This window comes from Solenopsis invicta, chromosome 6, assembly GCF_016802725.1.
Source record: "Solenopsis invicta isolate M01_SB chromosome 6, UNIL_Sinv_3.0, whole genome shotgun sequence".
NCBI lineage: Eukaryota > Metazoa > Arthropoda > Insecta > Hymenoptera > Formicidae > Solenopsis > Solenopsis invicta.
The window spans coordinates 11,976,544-12,001,052 of record NC_052669.1 but is presented as its reverse complement, the minus strand read 5'-3'; the positions used below and the strand labels follow the sequence as shown (position 1 = coordinate 12,001,052).

Below are 24,509 nucleotides of genomic sequence, written 5' to 3'. Positions count from 1 at the left end.
ACCACCATCGGTCTTCGATGTCAAAATCATTGTTCTTGAAGCGTTGAAACCACTCACGACACGTTCTTTCATTAATAGCAGTCTCGCCATAAGTATTTAAGAGCATTCGATGAGCCTCAGCTGCAGATCTCTTCATATTGAAGGAGAAAATTAAAACCTTCCGCAAATGACGAGAATTTGGCTCGTAAACTGACACTTTCAATCGAGAATAACTCTACGATGCGGACACAAATCGACTAATATTTCGATGGAGTTATGTTGACAAATGCCAAAATTTATTATATGACGTCTACATCTGTTTATTTCCGCTATCACGTACTATTAAAGCGATCTATTGGAAAACGGCGAAAGCAAAGTTGTACTGGGTATATATATGTATGTATGTATGTATGTGTATATATATATAAAATTTGTTGAATTGATTGAAAGTTACATTTATAGATTGCACAAAATTTACAATGACTTTTAAGAACATCAAAATAAATGTTTCTATAAATTGTTATACCTACAACGGCCTCCGAGTAAACTAATACTACTAATACTGTAAACTAATTTTAAGTCATTGTAAATTTTTATTGTAAATATATATTTTGTTTTTTTTAAGTCTTTTATTATTGTGTTTCATATTTTTTGTGTTCATAAAGAATTTTAATTTATTTATATATATATATATATATATATATATATATATATATATATATATATATATATATATATTGTTACGCCCGGTATAGTCGTGAATAAAGTTGTAAATATCTTCTGTCATTGAGTGACAGAGCTTGTGTTGTTGGTTGTTGTTTTGTCTCGCTTTTGGTTGTAAGACTTTCTGAGACTAAAAGCAAACATTTTTATAAAGTTTGTCTTGTTATTTCGTGCGCGAGTGTGAACGTGATTCCGCGAGTGTTCGGAGAAACCGACAATTACGTAAACGTAATATTTTGGGGGCTCGTCCGGGATAGGAGCAAGACAAGCTTTTTCTTCTAAACGACTTTCGAATTATGGCTTTCGTGCATACTCCAAGAAAGGGAATGTACACGCGCTCTTCAGGAGCAACCTCACGATCTTTGGGAGTCGACGAATAACCGAGCGTGCGTTCTATGGGAGATTCTATGGAAGATTTCGTCGAGAGGACGACGGAGAATGCTGAGACTCCGGACTCCGCTGAGTTGTTGCGAGCTGCGTTGAAGGAGCTTCGCACAATGAAGAAAGAGCATCTTTGGTTTTAGTAGCGTGAGGACAAACTTAACAAACGACTACGATAAATACAAGGCTAGTCGTTTACCAATTTAAATTCTGCTTTTGGGAATATCGGTTTTAAATTAAAACCCGATATTTACGATAGGAGTTCTTCATTGCGCGAATTTCTTTCACAATTCCGTTTACTCGCTCAAGTTAATAATTGGACTAAAACTTAAAGTTAAAGCAGCAGTTTAAGCTTTATGTCTTAGGGGGAAAGCGCGTTCAATTTTACCCGGATTTCGGAATTGCAAGATTTACAATTTTCTGAATTAGAATCACGTTTAGAATTGCGTTTTGGATAAAGTCACTTGGCCCAGTCATTTTATACACAATTTACTAATAGAAAACAACGTTTAGGGGAAGATATTCCTTCTCTCGGAGCAGATCTTAAACGTTTGTTTAATCTATCCGGAATGTTCTACGGAAGTACAAGATAAAATCGCGTGCTTAGAATTTGTTGCTGCGCTCGCGGATGGTTTTGTTAAACAAACCCTTCAATTGGAGGGAATAACTTCTTTACGTGCAGCGATAGAATAAACTATGGCCATTAAGGTTATAAAGGAAAATAGTTTTTCTAAATTTTCGGGAAAATCAAAATTTTTACAGAAAAACACATAGAGAAAAGATTTTATAAATAAATACTCAAAAAATGAAAATTTTAAAGAAAAAGAGAGATTTTCACGGAAAGATATTCAATGTTGACAATGTGGTTCCAAGGGACATTTCCGTTCGGAATGTCCTACACTCTCACTTGCTGGGAAAGAGGGAAACTCGGAATAGCCGAGTTTTGCAGGGAAATTTCGCAAAGCTCGGCGAAAAAATTAAAAATTAAAAAAAAGAATTTTTCTTTTAAGCCTTTTCGCGTGCAAAACAATAATTTTTGTTTCCGTGGCTTCGTCGATGATCAGCCTTGTATTTTTAAGATAGATACGTGTTCCGATGTTTCCATTCTTAGTAGAAGGTTCGTCAATGAAAATAAGCAACAGATTTCCATTAGAGATTGCAACTTAAAGTATCCTACTGGAGAGGAAATTCCCGTGGATTTTAAACTCGAAGTAATTAGTTGTTTTAGGAAAGCATTCTTTAGAATTTCAAATGTTTGTAGCAGAGATCAGGGATGATTGTATTTTGGAAGCTGATTTCTTAATTAATTAAAACCGGTTATAGGAAAATTTTTATCTCAAGTTTCAGAAAAACTTTGCCGGAATTAGAAAATTCTTCTTAGGCTCAAATCAGTAATTTTGACGTTCCATCTTTTGTTGTAGATTGTTTCAAAAAAATTCTTCTGAATTAGATTCTTCTCAAAAAAAAAACATTTTGCAGAATTTTTGGTAAGCGGGCGCTTACACGTGTCGGACGGCGAGTCCCGCTGCCTTTGTCTACCATGTGTACATGACCTGTGATTCGCTAACGTCATCCTCTTATTATTCACAAAGTAAGCGTCGGACAAAATTTTCGTACAAGAAAAATCGTCTCAGAATTTATTCAAGAACACGTTTTTACAGGGACACATGGGTCGTTCTGAATCACCCTGTATATATTCAAGGTCTGTTAGAAAAGTATCCGACCTTATTTTTTTTGCAAAAACCTGATGGATTTGAATCAAGCGCGCTTGCACGAGCCGACCTTGAACCTTCGTGGGCATGCGTGAATTTTTTTGCACCTGTCGATAGCGTCAGTCGCTGGCAAGCAACGTTTGAGTGAGATTAAGTGTAGTGCTCTCGTCGCAGCACACACGCACACGCACGCGCACACGCACGCACACGCGCACGCACGCACGCACGCACGCACGCACGCACGCACGCACGCACGCACGCACGCACGCACGCACGCACGCACGCACGCACGCACGCACACAGTATATCGAAATAGCTGATTTACTCCACTCAAACTCCCCAGATAGCACATTGCCGTTTTTGTTGTCGTTTTGACACCAACATGACGCTAAAATTGTCACTTGACACTAATTTGACATTAAATTGATGTCAAATGACAATTTTGGTGTCATTTTAGTGTTAAAACGACAACAAAGACGGCAATGTGCTATCTGGGTCCTCGTTCAATTCCTAGTTAATTGACTTGACCTTTCAAATCACCCTGTATATATAATATATTTCTATAACATTTATAAAAAAAAATGTTTTTGATAAATATTTATTAATGTTTTTCATAAATATTGTGTGCTATCTGGGATGTATCTGCATAAAATATAATTATTATAATAAAATATATATTAATTACATTCATTTTTATTTATTCCACAAAATATATTTCAAATTAAATTTAATAATAAAAAAAATGTTTATTTATTTTGCTGAAATTTATTTTGCACTGCAATATGACTTCGATGTTGCAATGCAATCTTGCTAAAGGCGGATATTTCATCTTGTTATGGCATTGCACCAATGTTGCAAGTAGGGCGATGTGGGGTAAAGTAGGTCTTGTTTGCCTCCATAGAAATGTCAAAAAATTGAATTTTTGAACAATCAATGGTTGTTCTCACTAGAGGACAAAAAAATTAATTTCTATAATTGAAGATTTTCAAAAGTTTTAACTTTAAATTGTATTTTTAACTATTTTTCAAAAACAAAAAGTTTTGAAAAATGATGAGGTAAAGTGGGACATCAAAGAAATTCAGTCAAAATAGCCATAAAAACTAACTTAAACCGACTTCTATGTTTAATCAACACTTCTAAATAATCAATAATTTAAAATAGAGCAATAAAATCCTTCCCTATCTCTCTATAATGACTATAGCAATTAAACTTATAATTCTTTGATGGTTTGCAGCTACTGTCACATTATAGTAATATTTAATATTATATTTTTTCCGTGTATAAATAATAACATTCGAAATAATTAATAAAATCACTTGATTTGCACTAATTCTTCAAGAAAACACGAGGGGAAAATTGCCTAGGGCAGTAAGTGTACACATTTTAGGAATTACCAGGCAAAAATTACTGAACATTACGGGGACATTACTGGGCATTATTAGGGCATTACGCACAGATTTTAGGAATCACTAGGCAAAATTTACTGGGTATTATTAGGGCATTATTGGACATTACGTAAAATTTTGGGCATTACTAGGCAGTAGTGTACACAATTTTGATTAGCGGTTGCACCCTTGAGAAAACATGAAAAACTTATTTTACCCCACAACATTAATTTGTACGCAATCATTCATTACCGAAACTAGATTAAATTTCTACATTTTTTTATTTAAAAAAATAATTGAAAAACAATAACTGCATATAATTTTTCTTTATTGAACACTTAAAATACTTGCTTAAATCATAAGTATTATGAACACAAGAAAAACTTTATGAAAATAACTTAAGATCGGTCTCGAAGAGTAACAAAATATTTGTACACAAACTTCAATGGCTAGTTGAAACATGAGCTGTCATGATAAGCAACAGATAACAGTTTTTCGTTTTGCTCTAAACTCACTACTACATAGAAATTTTGATGATGTCCCACTTTACCTCACGTTCCACTTTACCTCACCATCACCCTATATTGAGCAATCAATTTGCAATATTGCAATGAGATATTTCTGCAATCTTTCTATACTATATGAGAATGTTGCAATAAAATGTTTCTACAATTTTTTCGTGTTATATAAAGCTTAAGTAAAATTATTAACAGCCATTACAGACTTTACCTCGCATTCGTGTCCCTTCCAAGATGCAATGATCAGGCCGGTACGAGTGTCGAGTATCGTCAAGAAGCCTGATGCTTGGCCTAAAGCGACCCAATAACCACTAGGCGACACTGCGATACATCTTATTAAGCCAGTCGGATTCATGGAAATCTTCAAACATTGTTAATGTTAAACTTTATAAAATTAGTAATAACAATCTTTCTCTATCATGCGCGTGCGCGCGCGCACGCGCGCACACACACATACATACACATACACACAATATTGCTGTCAGGGTTAGATAATAATAATCTATTATAATAACTGTACCGCGTTTACGGCAAGGGATACAAACTCCTTAAGTTTTAGTGGCGACAGAAATTATCTTGGGGACACAGGCCCAGGCGAGTGCACTATATCTTTCCCCGCATGTTTTCGCTATCTTTTGCTGGTTACAAACGCTTACGAAGAACAATGAGTTTTAACGAAAGAATTTTCCACGACATAACAATAATTATTAAATAAGTAGTAAAAGCGGAAAAAATTAGAAGTAAAGTGTGACTTGCGTAAACTTTTAACCATTTTAATAATTATTAGCGATTATTTACAGCATTAGAAAAAGCAGGAATTATAAGTCAAAATGTTATATTTATTCATATGTATTTTTTAAAATATAGGTTATAATTTTAATATATAATGTTTTAAAAAATTATATAAATAAATCAGATAATAATTAGTAAAAAAAACATTGCAGCAACATTAAAGCGTATGCGTAAATTCATTAAACTTTGTTAATGATGGATGTTCGGGATTCGACAAGAAGCGGCGCCCCTTGCGAGCCCCGCTCCTGCTGCTGGAGCACCGGCGTGCTCCGTCGAATGGCGACACTTATCAGTGCCACGATTACGTGGCTCCGTAGACTGCGCGGCTTGGGTTCCGAAATTAGCTGAAAGTATTAAGTAGGCGTTGCTGTTACTGAAATGACTGACTTTTAGCATTCCAAAATTCAAGTTTTTACTGTCTAATACTGGATTTCGGAACGGAAAAGCAGTGTAAACTTTACGAAAAAAAATCACTGGCTGGATATTGTAATCCATGTAGTTATTGTAATTCCGCCCGAAATTATTACATATGACGGATCACATACATGTAGTTATTGTACTGCAAATACTATAGTTGTCAATTTTTTGTACTATTCTGTAGTAGGATTATACGCCATGCTACAGAATGGATCACACGCGTGTAATTATTGTACTAATGCCGTCCTCATGTTAGGCTGCCCATGTGACAGGTTTCCTAACCTGAATGGTCATCAATCTCGATTCGTGAGGCATACAATTTTTCCTGCCAAATTCGTTTGTTTCGTGCAAAAACGTGTTGAGTGAATCTCTAAATAAATACGTACAGTTAAAAATATACATTTTGCATTAACTAGAGTCAATACCCAGTCGGCACACAGATTCAAAAAGAATTAAAAAAGAATTCAGACGTATGTCTGAAAAGAATTCTTTTTGAATTTTTTGTGCCGACTGGGTATTATACCCTTACGAATATTACGTATCAAATTTATCAAGTGTTTATAATTTTTCAAATGTTTATGATTGACAAAGTGCACATAAATATTTAACGAAACAAAGCTTATTAGACTGAATGCGCGTTATTAAGTCTGTTTTTGTTTTCCTACCTTCCCTTAATGCGTATTTCACTTTTCTCAGGGAAAATGTGCACTTTCTTAAATCTGTTTCCAAGTTATAATTTTTTGATACTTGTTTCGATATCTTCACCCCACCTCCGATTTTGACAAAATTAGACTCATTTGACGCGTTTTTACTCAAAATAAACGAATCTGGCAGAAAGAAGTGTTGCTCTGCCTTGCGAACTGAAATGTCAAGCGTTAAAGTTGGCGATTATACAGGTTAGGATACTTCTCGTCATCTCGGCGTATTGTAACGAACTGAGTATGCGCTGTGATAGAAATGTGCATAAAATTTGAAATGTTTTTTTATTAATAATTACATCACTGCCTTTACACTTGATTGTGGGTGCTTTCCAACAAGAGTGCCACAGTGTGACACAGTGTCGCACAGAGAGACACAGTGTAACACAGTTGTGTAGTCTAATTGGAACAGATAAGTTACCAAACACGGTCACTAGAGTGCGTAAAAGACTGACTTATAATTAGTAAAAAACACAGATTCGAATTGAATCAGAAATCTATCCGTAGAAAATCCAGACCCGTTAAAAAAGAAATTTTACATTATCCAACGTAGGAATAACTCCTTTACAATGCCAACAAAAGAATAAACTTGCAAATTAATTCGATGAAATACGTATGAATAATGAATAATCAACGAATGCATTGTTTCTTAGGCTTATACAATTTTTTAAATAAAAATAATAAATATTGATTACCATCTAAGAATTCTGGGTCTGGTACGTTATTTTCGAACACGAGACATTTTTAGTAAAAATATAAGTCCATTGTGCTAATTTAAAAATGTAGCATGTAAAGAAACGAAAGGTTCAAACTATAATTTTAATTTTGTATATTAAGGCGACAAAACATAACTGAACATGACTAAAATATACCAGTACCACACTTGAAAAAATAATTTATTTGCCCGATGTGTTGGCACTATTGATGGCTGACACGGCCAAACTTAAGATTGAGCTGTGTTTTGTAGTGTCGCTCTGTGTCTCTCTGTGTCATAGTTGGAAAGCACCAATGTAGACACTGTTACACAGTGTCGCCTGTGTCATTTCTTGGAAAGCACCCTATGCAATGTATTATACTGCTTCCTCAACATGAGTTTGCAACTTTTCACGCAAAGGGAGGTTTACCCCACTTCTCACCCCCACCCATTCCACCCCCCCCTCCCGCGTGGGGTGAACTTCTCTTCGTGTGGAAGGTCGCAAACTCATGTGAAGAAAGGAGTACATCTGTTGACCTTGTTTCAAGATTTATATTTGTAAGTGGGATGTGTCTATTAATTAAATTAATTAATTTTATAAAACATATTATTTTAATGCTTCAATAAAAAAATCTACATTGCACAAAAACTAATAAATTTTTTAATCCAACACAGTGTTCTGGCAAATACATTCAAGTGTAGTAGATGTGGCAGTGATTATTAATGAAGAAACATTTTAAATTTCGTGCACATTTTTATCATAGTGCATGCTCAGTTTCGTCACATTACGCCAAAATGACAGGTTTTCTAACCTGTGCAATCGTCAACTTTAACGATTAATATTTCGTTTCGCGAGGCAAAGAGACTATTATTTTTTCTGCCAGATTCTTTCATTTTGAGCAAAAACGCGTCAAATGAGCCTAATTTCGTCAAAATCGGAGGTGGAATGGGGACATCAAAACAAATACCCATATTTAATATCATGTATTATTCAGTTCAGTGCATGAACTCTATATACATTATAAAAGTTATACTTGACTTTATTAACTTTAATAAACAGGATTCAAAATGTACTTAACTTACTTATTAATTAATCCAGTTACAAATTTTAAAACTAGAGAAAACATGCAGCGTTGAAGCCTTTAAGACTCAACTTGTAAAATTAAACGTACAACAGGCATTAGAATCATTTTTATATCTCCATTCAATCATTTGATACTTATTTCAAACATTAGTTCATTCAAAATATACATTTAGATTAACGCTAGAGTTAAAAAATTATGACTCGGAGACAGATGTGAGAAAGCGAATCACATTTTCAATGAAAAAGGGGAAATAGCAATTGAAGAAAAGTAGGAAGACAAAAACAGATTTAATAACACGCATTTGATCTAATTAGCTTTATTTCGTTATATTCATATTCATGTTGTACTTTGTCAATTATATGTTATAACACTTGGAAAATTCTTAAGAGTGTAATATATGACCTTGTCTATACAAGAGACATTGTTTGTTGTGTATGGAGCTGAAGATTTGTTGTTACAAGGACTTTCATTCTTTTCATTTTTCATTGGTGAGAAATTGATTTTTGAAATTTAGTTATATTTACGTAAGCATTTTTTTGTAATTTATTGCTTCTATTATATATTATTTACAGAAAGCAGTGAATAGTTTGATTTCATTTGATGCACAGCACATGTAACAGTGTAATATTTGACCTTGTCTATACAAGAAACACTATTTCTTGTGGATGGAGCTGACCGTTTTATGTTACAAAGACATCCATTCTTTTAATTTTGCACTGCTGAGTTTTAATTATATTTAAGTTTAGTTATATTCAGGTAGGCAGATTTTGAAATTTTGAACTTGTTGCTTCTATTACATATTATTTACAGAAATACAGTGTATAGTTTGTATATCATACTCAGATAACAAACTGCTTATTTGTCACTTCTATTTATACACTCGGGATCTCAAAATTAAGGGACCATCTATTCCGACTTCGAAAAATAGGCGTAATTCAAGAGAGTGTAACTTTGTCAAAAATGATCGTAAAAAAATTATAAATTAAAAATTAAAAAAAAATTTAAAGCTTGAAATCTCTATTTTTAAGATTGATAAGTCATTAAACGATTTACAGATTTATGAAGTTACGCGTATTCAAATGAAGATGCGTCAAATCTCTAAATTTTTTTTACAAAATTTGCAAAGCTCTACGACGCGAAATAAAAATTACACACAAATGCAGTTTACAGCATTTGAAAGCGTGGACCTTTAGTTTTAATTTGCGTTTTTGTTGAGCTTTGTACGATTTTGTTTTTATTGAGTTAGGCAACACTGAAGCAAAAATGGCCTCTTTTGTTTCAATGTTGAATAATTCAATGAATAAAAATCGTACAACGCTCAACAAAAACGCAAATTAAAGGTAAAAATTCAGGCTTTCGAATGCTCTAAATCGCATTTTTGTACGATTTTTATTTCACGTCGTGGAGCTTTACAAAGTTCGTAAAAAAACATGCGATAAATGTCAAAATTTTACAAAAATTTTGCCAAGTTGTACAACGTAAAATGAAAATTGCACACAAAAGTATTTGAAAGCGTGAATCTTTATCTTTAATTTGCGTGCTTGTTGAGCTTTATACAATTTTTTTTTTCACTACGTTATTCAGCATTGAAGCAAAAATGGTTTCTTTTTTCAATGTTGAATAAATCGGTGTATAAAAATCGTACAACGCTCAACAAGTACACAAATTAAAAATAAAGATTCACGCTTTCGAATGCTGTAAACTGCATTTGTGTGCGATTTTTAATTCACGTTAAATAAACTCGCAAAGTTCGTAATAAATTTTGCCGCATCTTTATTTTTATCCTTATAACTCCGTAAAAAATCAGTATATGTTTTCAAAGTAAATATTAAAAGTGTATAGAGAAATATTAAGCTGTAAAATGCGTATTGAAACATTTATCATTTTTGTTGATTTATCATGTTACACTCTCTTTTGGAGAGAAACTGTAGGTGATCATTTAATTTTGCTGTTGAACGCTCACTTAATATAATGACTTATCTTTACTGAAGTCGATATTTGAACTTCGTAAACAACAAAAAAATTGTAAAATAATTTTCCAGGGCTCATTTAGAGGGCGAAACCTTTTGATTATTTAAGTTGGTTTTACTTGAAGATTCTTTTACAGTAAGAAATGAAGGAAAAAATTCAAGAAAGATTTTTGAAAAACAAAAATTTGCAAAATAAAAAATTTTGCATAATGCAATCAAAAATATTGTAGATTATTTTTTTATTAATAAATTTTTTTAAAAGGCTTTTAAATTTTCGACGTCATGTTAATTTAAATAGCAAAAAATTTGCAACTTTTTAAATTTATTTAAATTTGGAAAAATTTTGATTTTTAAAAATCTTTCTTAAATTTTTTCTTTCATTTCTTACTGTAAAAGAATCTTCAAGTAAAATCAACTTAAATAATCATAAAAAATCATACAACGCTCAACAAAAACGCAAATTAAAGATAAAGATTCACGCTTTCGAATGCTGTAAATCGCATTTGCGTGCAATTTTTATTTTGTGTCGTGCAGCTTTGCAAAGTTTGTAAAAAATTTTTAGATTTAACGCATCCCATTTGAATCCGCATAACTTCGTAAACAATCAGTAAATTGTATAATGACTTATCAATCGTAAAACTAGAGATTTCAAGCTTTAAAATGTTTCTTTTTTTAATTTTTTTTACGATCATTTTTGACAAAGTTACATTCTCTTGAATTACGTTTATTTTTCAGAGTCAGAATAGGTGATCCCTTAATTTTGCTTCCGAGTGTACATTTATTTTAATAAAAAATATAATTTATATAATATACATTTGTGCATATTTTTATTAAATGTATAATACAGGCTATCAAATATTACAGCCTGTGTAATATTTGACTTGTAAGATTTTATAGCTTGTATTATATAAGAATAATTGTCCTGCAATCCATATACTACGTTTCCTGTAATCCGTGTATTACTTTTCCTGTAATAAATCGATTACAGTGCAAAAATATTACACAAAATTCAATATTTACGTGTGGTTATTATAATATCTTTGTGTCGTTACCGTAATATTTATATTAAATGTATTATAATATATGGCCAGTGATTTTTTTTCGTAAGGGAAGCAGCAAGAAAACTATTTATACCATAACTATTTATACCATAACCATATTTAACCGATTCTGACATATATAAACTAAAACCCTAACAGAACAAGATATCAAACGAATATTGTAATATTTTACAAAAATACGCACGATATCACGACATTGTGCGAATGTTAGTACAATATCTAAAATATTCTAGAATATTCATACAATATCTTACTGTTAGGGAATAGATCAATGATTTTTATTATTAAATTGTATAAAAGTTATGATTCAAAATAATCCAAGTAATAGTTCGGATGATATATTGTTGCAAGTTTTAAAAAATAAAATGTAACGAACCGCCTTCCGAGCCCCCCCGGACCGCCTAACCGTCCGAACCGTCCGGCCGAACATCCGCCGGATGGCAATTAGCGGCGCATAGCGCCTAATAAATGCTATCATATCAGAGCGACGAGCGATCGCTCCCGCGCTCTCATCTTCGCGCGCACGCGCTCTCGTTCCCGCGCCGTCCGCAGCCACGCTCTGCGCGCGTGGTCTGAAGCGAGAGACCCGAGATCGAGTGGCGGGGATGCTGCCGCCGGACCGCTCCGCCGTAACACGCTGCGCATCCCCTCGCCTCGATCCTCGGGTATATGAGGCAACGTTCGCCGGAGGCAGGGACCTTTATTCCGCTTCTGGCCGGTCCGCCAACTAGGAGTCCTAGGTTGCTATCGAGATCGAGCGCCTCGGTCTCCGCTAAGCCACTTAGCTAGCAACCGCTTTCGCCTCCGATCCTAGCTCCGTTTCCCGACTCGTCGACCTGGGCTCAAGAACTTGGGCCTTGTCAAGCCACTTGAAAGACGTGAAGGCAACTTTCCGTCCAACCAGCCTCCCGAGTCCGACGCCACCTCACATACGGGGGTACGGTGCTCCGTGCCTCCACCAAGCGCACTTGGCGTGAGGGGGTGTCCTTCGGCAATCACTCGCGATCTTAACCGCCTCGCGACGGGCCGCGCGCCGAACCGACAACAACGCACGGATCCGTGTACGCGCCGCGCTCACCGCACCACGCACCGCGTCTCAGACGAGCGTCACAGCCACAATAGCAAGGCCGCCGCGATTCGGAGAAAAACACCCGAAGTTCCGCGAACCACGTTTCGCGCGACAGGTGCACTCGCCGAAGCCTATGTAAATAGATTCCCGTACCGCGTACGCCCAAGCCTTTGTAAATAGATTCCCATACCGCGTATGCCAAACTTGTATATATCGATAAGTTCCGAATTTCTGTGTCACGTCCGTCCGCGATTAATTAATCACCTAGATGGTTAATTAAGATCCGCGTCTCAATCACCGCCCGATCGCATCTCCGGATTTCTAGAGCCTCGTACCGCTGATCGTACTGCGTACTAATAACCGTGAATGTACCGAATTAATGTAAAACTAACCGCATGAAATAAACGTATGTGTATCTACCAACTTAAAACACACGTCTAATTCTTCCAGGCGACCTTTCGCGCCCGTTTCCGCACCGCCAACCGTCCGTGCGCAAAGTACGGTCGTTACAAAAAAATAAATAAACTACAAACTCATAGAACTTTATTTTCTCTTGTGTTTATTCTGTCCATACAAAATTAAGTACATGTTTTATATATTATTATTTAGCAGCTTATAATCACAATCATAGAAGGTGCCCTGGATGTAGCACAAAAAGGGCAACTTTAGAAAATTCAACTGCTGAACAATACATAAAGAAACACGTTAGCTAAAACTATACAGAAGCTTCATTCCTTGTAGAAAAATACTACTAAGCACTACTAGTGCGCAGAAGTATTTTGAAGCATTACGGCACTACTGCACCACTATACTACTGCACTGAACACTATTACATTGCCCTTACAAAAAAGATGCACGGGCTAGGAATTGTAATCCATGTGATTATTGTAATCCCATACGAAAATAGTAGGTGTGTACATATTAGGAGTACAAATTGAAAACCGCCGTTTTCCAGTAGATGGCGCCAGCGGTAAATGCTGGCGCCAAACGTTAGATCAAAAATTTTAAATGTAAGGTTGGGCATCTGGCAACAATTCCTTATCATTGCAGTTGTGAATTTTTATCGGCGTTATATATTTTTTTGTGATCGAAAATGTCGAAATTTGTGCCCAATAAGCGTCATTTGCGGGAAGTTTTGCTTTTTGCCTTCAATTCGAAAAAATCTGCGGCTGAGGCGCGTCGAATGATTGTAAAAACTTATGGTGAGGCTTCCATTAGTGAAAGAACGTGTCGAGAATGGTTCCAACGCTTCAAAAGTGGTGATTTCGGCGTAGAAGACAAGGAGCGTCCCGGACAGGTGAAAAAGTTTGAAGACGCACAATTGGAAACATTACTGAATGAAGATTCATCTCAAACGCAACAGGAGCTTGCAGATTCATTGGGCGTGACTCAACAAGCTATTTCACATCGTTTGAAAACCATGGGAATGATCCAAAAGCATGGACACTGGGTGCCATACGAATTAAAGCCGAGAGACGTCGAACGGCGTTTTTTCGCGTGCGAACAGCTACTCCAACGGCAAAAACGGAAGGGTTTTCTGCATCGTATTGTAACCGGCGATGAAAAGTGGATCCATTATGATAATCCAAAGCGAAAAAAATCGTGGGGCTATTGCGGCCATGCATCAACATCGACGGCCAAGCCAAACATCCATGGCTCGAAGTTCATGCTGTGTATTTGGTGGGACCAGCTCGGCGTGATTTATTATGAGCTGTTGCAACCGGGTGAAACCATCACAGGAGCTCGCTACCGAACACAACTAATGCGTTTGAGCCGAGCATTGCAGGAAAAGCGGCCACAATACGAGCAAAGACACGAAAAAGTGATGTTGCTGCACGACAACGCTCGGCCACATGTTGCTCAGGTCGTTAAAACCTATCTGGAAACATTGAAATGGGACGTCTTACCTCATCCGCCGTATTCTACTGACATCGCCCCTTCAGATTACCACTTGTTCCGATCAATGGCGCATGGCCTGGCTGAGCAGCACTTCCATTATTACGAAGAGGCCAAAAATTGGGTCGATTCGTGGATCGCCGCAAAAGACGAGCAGTTTTTTCGACGCGGGATTCGTATGCTGCCCGAAAGGTGAGAGAAAGTAGTGGCCAGCGATGGACAATACTTTCAAGAATAAGAATGTAACCATTTTTCAACAATCAATCCTCAAATTTTGGCAAAAAACGGCGGTTTTCAATTTGTACTCCTAATACATTCGATGGAACACATGCGTATAGTTATTGTAATACGAATACTACGGAGGCCAACTTACAGTGATATAGTCAACTTACTACATTGTACTACAGTAAGTTTTTGTTATTAACCTTCTCGTATTGGAATTTAAAATTGCGCGCTGATGTAAATTTCATTTCGCATTTTCACTCAGTGACCATTACATAGTTTCAAATAGTTTTTTGTAGTATTTAGTTTTACGAGTGTTCAATGTGTAAGAGCAGTATATCTTCATCAAAGGTCAGTAAATAATTTATCATATTAGTATACATTAGGTTTCCCCGTGTATCTAATAAAAGTAATGTTAAAATTATACAAATCCAATTTTAAATGTTACTATATTTGTTTTATAAATATTAGTCATATCTTAATCGTTTCTATCAGTCCGCGTATGATTTAAAGATTTATAGAGATTTTATATATTATTTTTCCTTCCCTGTTAAAAACGTCCAATTAAAATTATTAGAAAGCTCTGTTTGGTCTAATAAGATTAAATTGTGTTTTTAAACCTGTATTTTTTAGTAAAACATAATACCTTTCAAATCAGTTGTATAATACAATAATTGAACTCTAGAGTTCAATTGAATTGTGTTTTTCAATTGTCCAATTGAATTATGAATTTAAAATGTGGTCATATAAAGTTTTATTATTTCACATGTGAATGTATTGTTGAGTAAAATATGTTCAAGTGATAAAAAGCGCAATTATATATACATAACTTTTTTCAAAAAAGTATTGAAAAAACTTATGATAAAACAAATTAATAAGAGCTACAGAAGATCTTAACACTACTTATTGTTAGCACTATTGAAAACTACTGCACTCCTCTGTACTACAGTAGCAATAGTGTAATAGTGTTGTAGTGCAGTAGTGTAGTAGTGCAGTAGTGCCTCAAAATACTACTGCGCACTAATAGTGCCCAGTAATTTTTTTTCTACAAAGGATACGGATCTAGAAAGCAAAATCATGCAAAAGCATTCCGAATTATAAGAAAATTATATAAAAAGCTATGGACCATTTACAAAAAAAAATATGTGCAATTTAATTATAATATATACAAAGGAATTAGAAACAAATAATCATTTATCATGAAGTAAATAATAAAAAATAATCGTCTGTGGAAATGTTTATTTTCAAATAACTTGTCAACTTACATTTTTAGCAACAATTTTTGTTGAATAATCTCAATAGTTTTCTAACAAAATTGTAATAATATTTGTACTATATTATACATTATATATAAAACATTAAAAATATATATAAATTGTAATAATTTGTACTATAAGCAGAATCTCTTATATGAACAACGTATATGAACCATAGGGAAATATTTTATTTTTATCCAAGCTCTTTTTAAAAAAATTCATTGTATACACTGTTATCCGTATTATCTACAATTTCATACGGCCTTAACTTGTATTTCGAATCTATAACTCTTTTTTTATGATTCTTTTGCTCAGCAACTTTTGCAAAAACTTCAATTTCGCGCTTTGTACTGCTTTTACTACATATGCCTCACCTCTTGGGATCGAGTAAAAACAACCGGAAGTCAGCAATTCCCTAGGGTTAATTTATGCAGAATGGTTAGTAATTTTCAGTATCCGACAGCACAAGAAATTCTATTCGGAACAATAAAGCAGTACTGCCAGTTAATTTCGGAACATACCCCTTCTTGTTACCCGCTTGCGCAGCCGATTGCCAACCAATAGATCACCCTCGCGATTTAGACGAGAGTGACGTCATGCCCAATCGCAACATGCGAACTGCGAAGTTGAACGCAACGGTATCTGAAACGGCGCAATTGTTGTCTCCATCTTTCACAAAAACGGTCGTGTCGTGTCGTGTTCTACTTCTCAAGGGCAATCGGCATGCAGCCTCGGTGATAAGTCGCGGATATCAATTAAGCATGCTCATCGTGCTCCGCAATTAGGTGCGCGTAGAAGTGTCGAGTGCGAGCGATAATGATCCAGAAAATCGGAGCACCGCGAACTACGCCGGAACACGCGGTCGAACGTTCGCGCGCGGGAGCAGCTACGCGGTCAAGATCTCCGTCTCGCGGATTAACAATACTATTAACCGACATGCAAGATTTCTGTTCGGCATAAAGCTGCGTATCTTGCTCAAGATTTCCGTTTTTACGCTCGCACGCGCCGTGCTCATTATCAGTTCCATCCGAGGCACCGTGCGAATCCCGAAAGCCGCCATGACCACCGGCCAGCTAGCGGAGTAATCACTCTTATTCTGCGTGAATCGCACGAGCAATCGCGAACCGACCACGAGTGAGACAAACCTTGTAACCTTTGTTTCCGGTGTATACAAGTCCTCCGGGAAATATTTTGTGAACGACCTTGCGTTGCGACTCTCAAGTTACGAAACAAAGTCGCATAACGCAGTCCAAGAACTTTGCCCTTAAGGCTGTGAACTTTTCATATATGTCAGCGAATTCCGCCAAAATTTGTTATGTGAACCAAATGCTCTACAAACATCAAAACCAGTGTAAATCTTTAAGTGTAAAATAAAATAACTTTTCTTCCGCTCAATTTTTCTTTCAATCACATTCTGTGTCTTCCTACTCAGTGCCTCGTTCAAGGCATAAGCGTGCACAACGTCGTACAGTGGTCTGGCGCGTGATTTTAGGGGAACTAAATTCAACTTTTTATGTCAACTAAAATTTAATTTATTCTTATTCTCATCTAATACTCCAATTAAGGATAAAATCGAAAAAAATATTGATAAAAATACCTAAACATAATAAAAGTATAATAATATATGAGAAATGTGTTAAAATCAGACTAAAATTCGTGATAGACACTATAGTTTTGTAATAGTATTTTTTAATCCAACTATGGTTGTAAAAGAAAAATAGATTTTTTTAAATATCATATTTGATGTCAAGATTACTCTACTTGCATATAAATATGTATTTACAAATTTGAACAATTTTTTAATAATATTTAAACTTTAAGTAATTAAGATTTAGAGTTAATTTAAAGGTTAAATTTAAAGGGATGTAACTAACAAGTAACCAATTGTCACCTCAAAATTCAAAATGTCAGACGTTGTATACACTTTGAACTTTGATATCCAATTGATTTCGTTTGCGGCTATTTACGGGAACAATTTCTGTAAAGCATTTAATCCTTTGCGTCACGGTGCAGCGCGCAGCGCGCAGCGATGTAGCTCTGGAAGCTACACCTACCATCTAAGCTTATTTTATCAATGAACTAATTGTTTTACGTATTTCTTTAACATGTTTAGTATTATTGGATTGCTAAAGGTTTCCTCTAATAAATTGAGTTTTAGAATCATATTTTAAATAAATAATTCATTAATAAATATATACTGAAAAATTGTTTTCAGAGATTAAATTTATTTGTGTTCATCCTTCCCTCTTACGTCTGTTTAGAGATAAGAAATAATAAGAGGCAGAAATACCCCCCCCCCGATCAGGGATTGGCCTGGGAGGCCGGGAGGGGGGGAAGGTATCTTCATACTATAAATATAGAGAAATGTAGTAGAGACGCGGTTACTCTTCACTGCATGTTGACTCGGTGATCAAGCTAGCAACCCCTAGCAGTTGTGGCATTGAAACTTTTTTGTTTATACATTAAATATTAAAAATAATAAAAAAATCAAACCAATAAAAAATAAAAAATAATAAAAATACAAACACTAATAAAAAATATAAATATTAAAAAATTTTTTTTAATGAAGTCGACAACATTCTCGATTTGTGACTCTGGGTTTAGTTGAGAACAGTGATGACCTTCGAAATTAGATATAAAGATCTCGTGATTAAACAAAAATAGATCTGCGTAATAATATTATAAAAAATTAAGTATATTGCATCTGCCATTTTTAATTTTGAATTTTTGATATCGGATTCGTAATCAGCGACTTCGAAAACCCTTAAATAGCAAATCTCAAGCAAATCCAGTTGATTTTGATAATTTTGTCCGCCATATTGGCTCCGTCATTTTGAATTTTGAACTTTTGATATCGGATTCGTAATCAGCGACTTCGAAAACCCTTAAATAGCAAATTTCAAGCGAATCCAGTTAATTTTCATAGCTCGTATTAATTTAGTTCCCCTAAAGTTGCGCGCCAGACCACTGTGCGTCGTCGCGAAACGCGACGTAAACAATGGCATTAATAGCTTCATTTATATTTTTGTAATGCTTTGCGTTTTAGTCTATCAGTGAGTCAAAATTTTAATAAAAAGCATATGCAACAAAAGAAAGGCACACCTCGTCTTGTGATTATAAACTTGGTTATCCACAAAATTTTACACACAGACAATCAAAATTACTTTATAGTAGCCACGACAAGAATGATAATGATTTACATTTGAAAAAACAAAATGCATTCTCACCTAAAAGGTGAAATTTTAAACTTAATATGTTATTGCTATATTGCTGCAGTGTTTCGTATTATTTGGGTTTGTTTTGCAACATATTTTTTAATCGGATGTTTTACATTCTCATATCCGACAGTCCGCAATATGTGTTAACCCGTTGTGGTTACACCTCCAAAAAATAATGTAATGGTTACACTGGGTCAAGTTGACCCGATGCAAAAAAACAGTTGCCATTTGCGTTCCTTTTGATGAATCGACTCAAATCCTTCACGAAAATGAAGTTTAAGACTTCTTCTTCGTAATCAAATCGTTTATGTATCCTTTATTAAATTTTTTAATATTGAAACGACACAAGGAAAAAAAATTTTGAAAAATGCCATTTTGTACTAAAAAATTCCTAAAAATTCTAATTTTTGAATAAAATCAAAGTTATTACCGGGGTTCTACTCCAGAAGTAGTATACTTTTAAGGAAAAAATAGTATTATATCGAGCTTTTCAAAAAGTATATTTATTTTGACGATTGAAGTTGGTAATTGTAATGAAAATCACGAAATGACATAAATCAATGTTGAAGGAGTAAAATAATGTAAAGAAATTTTTTTTTGTATCAAAAACTATATATATATATATATATATATATATATATATATATATATATAACTATATATGGCCTTGGGTCATCTAGACCCAGTGTAACCACAACGGGTTAAATGCGACAAGAAAATATGTTACATTGTATATTTTACATATTGAAAAATTTATATTTTTTAAGATAATAATTAAATAAAAATAAGTATAAATAAGTTGTAAATTATAATCGATAAAATCAATCAATAAAATCAATTGATAGTTAAAAAACTACAAATATGTACACTGAATAAATATGTATACATAAATATACATACATATTCTTTTATTTTTATCTTATTTTAAATAATTCTAATGTGCACATTATTATTTTATTTTATTTTAATTATATGCACATAATTAGAATAAGATAAAAGTAAAAGAATATGTGTATATACTTATGTGTACATTTATTCATGTCTTATATGTTCACGTGCGTGCGTCATGTGTATGTGTATATAGAAGTGTACACTTATGTCGTGTACGTGTATTCTACTACTATGTATGTATGTGCGCGCGTGTACATAATTTCAATATGGCATCTATTCCCACGTGATGTCTCTTACTCTCGTCACATATTTCAGTTCGCTCTTTTTGAGGGCACACTCAAAGCCAAACAGCGCTACAAAAGTGTCCCCTCTTCGTCTAAGAGAAGAGTTTGTATCCCCTAGTTCACGGAGAAAATATGCAGAGAACACGTTTTCATCTGGTTTATCAGACGGACACACCTATTTTACCTCATCCACATTATCAAACCTCACAGACTAAACCTTAGACTACAGGCTATAGACGACAGAGGATTTTGTGCGCATAAAACCGAACACATTTTATTCGACAGTTAAGACCTAAGCAAAATAGTTGACTTGTAATCTTAAGACAAGTTTTATGACTTAAGTTTTTGTCTTTAGTAACTCACAATAACTGTCTTGTATCTCAAGTCTTAAATTAAAAACAGATTCTGTTTGTAACTTAAGACACAAGACTTGAGACACAAGACAGTTATTGTGCGTTACTAAAGACAAAGATTTAAGTAGTAAAGTAGTTGTATTAAAATTATAAGTCAACCATTCTGTTTAGATCCTTAATCGTCACAAACAGCGATGAACAGAATAGTTGCGACATTTTTTTTCAATAGATTTTAGAACATAGCTTTGCTCATCGAGCGGTGAACGTAATTGCTTGGATTCACAGGTAAGAACCAATTATGTTCAATCACTCGATGAGCAGGCTGCATTCCAAAAACTATCGAAAAAAGGTATTGCAACTATATTGTCCACTACTGTACAACGATACTGCGTTTTTAAACAGTTTTCTTTTAAGTAATTTGTACAATGACAGAAGATTCAAACGTGGAAATAAGAAATTTTACTTGTTCTATTTACAGAGAGTAGATTATGTGCTGAAGTCCAAGTAACAATAACACGTATGGAGTTGCGTATTGCGCTCGAGTCCTCTTACCTAGAGTCCTAAATAATCATAAAAGCTCAACCGTTACCCTCTCCATGATTCCCAATAATCTCCTTAGTCGTCATAATGAGATCGTTGCTGTCTGCTTGTAAACACAATTGGTTATTTTGGTTTAATCAGAGGATTATGGAACTTGAACTGTCGGATTTGATTGGTTGTCGCTGTCAGCTAAGGGAGATTCAGTTTGAGTTTCTCTTGAATCAAATCAATATTGGCCCTCGTTCCTAAAATAATTAACCAGGGACGGCCATTCCACAACGTAATAATAATTGAATACTCAAAAGATAAATATAAAACACAAACACAAAGTCGAAATGCAAAAGATTAGGATTGGAAAATAAAATGATGTTACGGCGGTACTTCTCTGATTATTTAGGACTCTCACCCATAGACACAAGATACCTAAGCCGGTATTTATATTCGATTCTTATATTTAAAACCGTCTTAAATATCATCTCAAGATGCGATCCACTAATCAAAAAACCGTATTAGCATCATAAGACATTACTTAAGGTGATCTTGAAATAAAAATCGACTACCGGCTTCTAGACTGTGCGATCAAGGAGTGGGGATAAAATTCGAGGACACATTGTTTGTGACCTAGTTTATACCAAATACTTAATACATATAGTAACAATTAGTTTAGTTAAAAAATATATTCCAGTACGCAAGAAACATTAAATAAACAATTTTGAAACATTGATGTTGTATGACTTTTATCAACGTTCTTATATAATATTGTATAAATGTTTTTAAAATATTATTTAATGTGATATTTCTTAATATTTAAAAAGCATTTTAATAATACTATTTCAAATATCTTTTCCGCGTTCTTATTATTATATATATCAAATTTTGTATAAATATTTATAAAATATAATACCTAAAATATAATACCTTATATTTCTGAATGTTTAAAAAACGTTTTATTAATATTAATTGTTCCCAAATTTTATAAATGTTGCTTTACAATAAAGTTGTGTAACCATAATCAATCAAATTGGTCAATTGCTTGATATCGTTGGATCAATGCGTGCTGTATAATAGTACAGTGTAGTTCTTTGAACTAATTTTAATCGCCGAAAAATTCAACAATATTCGATAGTGAGAAATTATTAGGTGCGCAACTAAGTTCCCGCTGTTTGTCAATAGATGGCTCCAGCAGTAAGTGCTGGTTGATTTAGACATATCCAAAACGTCATGAATCAAGTTTAGACATATGGTAAATAAACCGTTGACACGTTAGTGATTTTGTTTTGCCGTCATATACTTTTGATTGTGTGAAATTGTCTGATTTTGTGCCAAATAATCGTCATTTGCGGGAAGTGTTGATTTTTTTATTTCATTCAAAAAAAACGGCGGCTGAAGCGCATCGAGAGCTCCAAAAAGTTTACGAAGATGCTGCTCTAAGTGAAACAACGTGCCGTGATTAGTTCCGTCACTTCAAAGACAGTGATTTCGATGTTGACGACTGTCCGCGTGAAGGAAGTCCAAAAACATTCGAACACGCTGAATTGGAGGCATTGCTCGATGAGGATCCGTGCTAAACGCAAGAACAGCTTGCTTCAGCATTAAAAGTTACCCGCCAAGCCATTTCCAAGCGATTGCATGCGTTGGGAATGATTCAAAAGCAAGAAACTTGGGTTCCTTATGATTTGAAGTCAAGGTAGAGCCACGTTGAGCGTCGTTTTTTCATCTGTGAACAACTGCTCCAGCGGCAAAAAAAGGAAGGTTTTTCTTCATCGCATCGTGACGGGTAATGAAAAATGCATTCATTACAGCAGCCCAAAGAAAAGAAAGTCATGGGGACTGCCCGGTCATGCTTCTACGTCGTCGACTCGGCTGAATATCCACGCTGTGAAGGTTATGCTGTGTATTTGGTGGGACCAGGTCGGTATTATTTATTATGAGCTGTTGAAATCAAACGAAACCATCACTGGGAAACGGTATCGACTTCAATTGATGCGACTAAGCCAAGCACTGCGCGAAAAACGACCACAATACAAGCAGAGGCACAACAAAGTGATTCTACTGCATGACAACGCTCGGCCTCATGTTACCAAACCCGTTAAAACCTACGTGGAAACGCTCAAATGGGAAGTCCTACTCCACCCGTCATATTCCTCAGATATTGCGCCGTCAGATTATTACTTGTTCCGTTTGATGGCACATGGTCTGGCTAATCAGCAGTTCCGCTCATACGAAGACATCAAAAAATGGCTTGATTCGTGGATAGCCTCAAAAGACGAACACTTTTATCGTAACGGTATTCGAGCTTTGCCAGAAAGATGGGCAAAAGTTGTAGCTAGCAATGGGCAATACTTTGAATAATTCATTCCATTTTCACAATAAAGTTACATTTTCATAAAAAAAACGAGAACTTATTTGCGCACCTAATAATAAATTTATTACTAAAATCAGTCAAACATTATTACAATATTTTTAACAATTTTAAGTAGATTTTAGAATAAAATTTATCTAACGTTAATTGATGTACACATTTTATACTTACTTTCATTTCGTTGACATACTGAAATGTTCTGCAGTCAATAACTCTAAGAGTAATATCTGTTGTTCCTACGAGAAGATTTGTAGACGGAGAAGGACTTGAAGCCAAAGTGTTCACAGGAACGGGACGATTACTCTCAGGACATCCTAAAAGTGAACCCATGAAAGGATCCCAACAATGAATTTGGCCATCGCATGTCACTGCATATCTCAGAGATTCCAGGAATGTAAGCGAAAGAATAGACTTTTTGTGTCCAGTATATGTATATTGGCACGACGAGACTGTAGTTCCATCACCCTAGTTCCGTTACATCAATAAAATTATAATACGAAATATTATATAATTCATTAAAAGGAGATTCTCCAGTTTAAAAAAGTGGATAAAAGATACATGATTTTTTATTCATAGAAATTAAGTCGCTATTCTAATAACACCGAAATTTTTCAGAGGTATCTCAGAAATATTTCAATCGACAAGTAAAATATTTTATAAAAATTGCGAAAACTATCCGCAACATTTCTGAGACAGCTCTAAAATAATAAAATGTCCACGATTCTTGTACTTTAAAGAAATGAGTTTTATAGAAAAATTACTGAAAAAATTTATAACTTTCTTTAAATATTGTGAGAAAGTTACAGGAATAGCTGAAATTTTTTTGAAATATTAATGACCGTAATTCTATAAATATAATAAACAAATATTCTCAGTTTGGGCCCCAAATAAAAAGTCATGAGTCATACAAGGTGTGACAAAAAAATCGAGACACTGAATTAAATCGAAAACAAAGCATTTTTGAGAAAAAAGTTTCAGACAAAAGTTATAAATTATGAATAAT

At 34.6% G+C, this 24,509-nt stretch overlaps 1 protein-coding gene across 7 annotated transcripts in view; it reads right to left on the bottom strand.

Moving 5' to 3' along the window:
* LOC105197099 (WD repeat-containing protein 81) overlaps nucleotides 1-24,509 on the bottom strand; it is a 374,845-nt gene that overhangs the window by 66,154 nt on the left and 284,182 nt on the right. For 3 of the 7 annotated variants that reach the window (XM_039450912.1, XM_039450907.1, XM_039450909.1), the window contains 2 exons: nucleotides 23,678-23,971; nucleotides 4,910-5,059 (listed from right to left, as the gene is read on the bottom strand). In XM_039450912.1, coding sequence (XP_039306846.1) covers nucleotides 4,910-5,059; nucleotides 23,678-23,971 — 444 coding nt within the window. Of the gene's footprint in view, nucleotides 1-3,538; nucleotides 3,742-4,909; nucleotides 5,060-22,065; nucleotides 23,403-23,677; nucleotides 23,972-24,509 lie in introns of those variants that run through there. The other 4 variants (XM_039450913.1, XM_039450914.1, XM_039450908.1 and 1 more) reach the window with 4 other exon arrangements.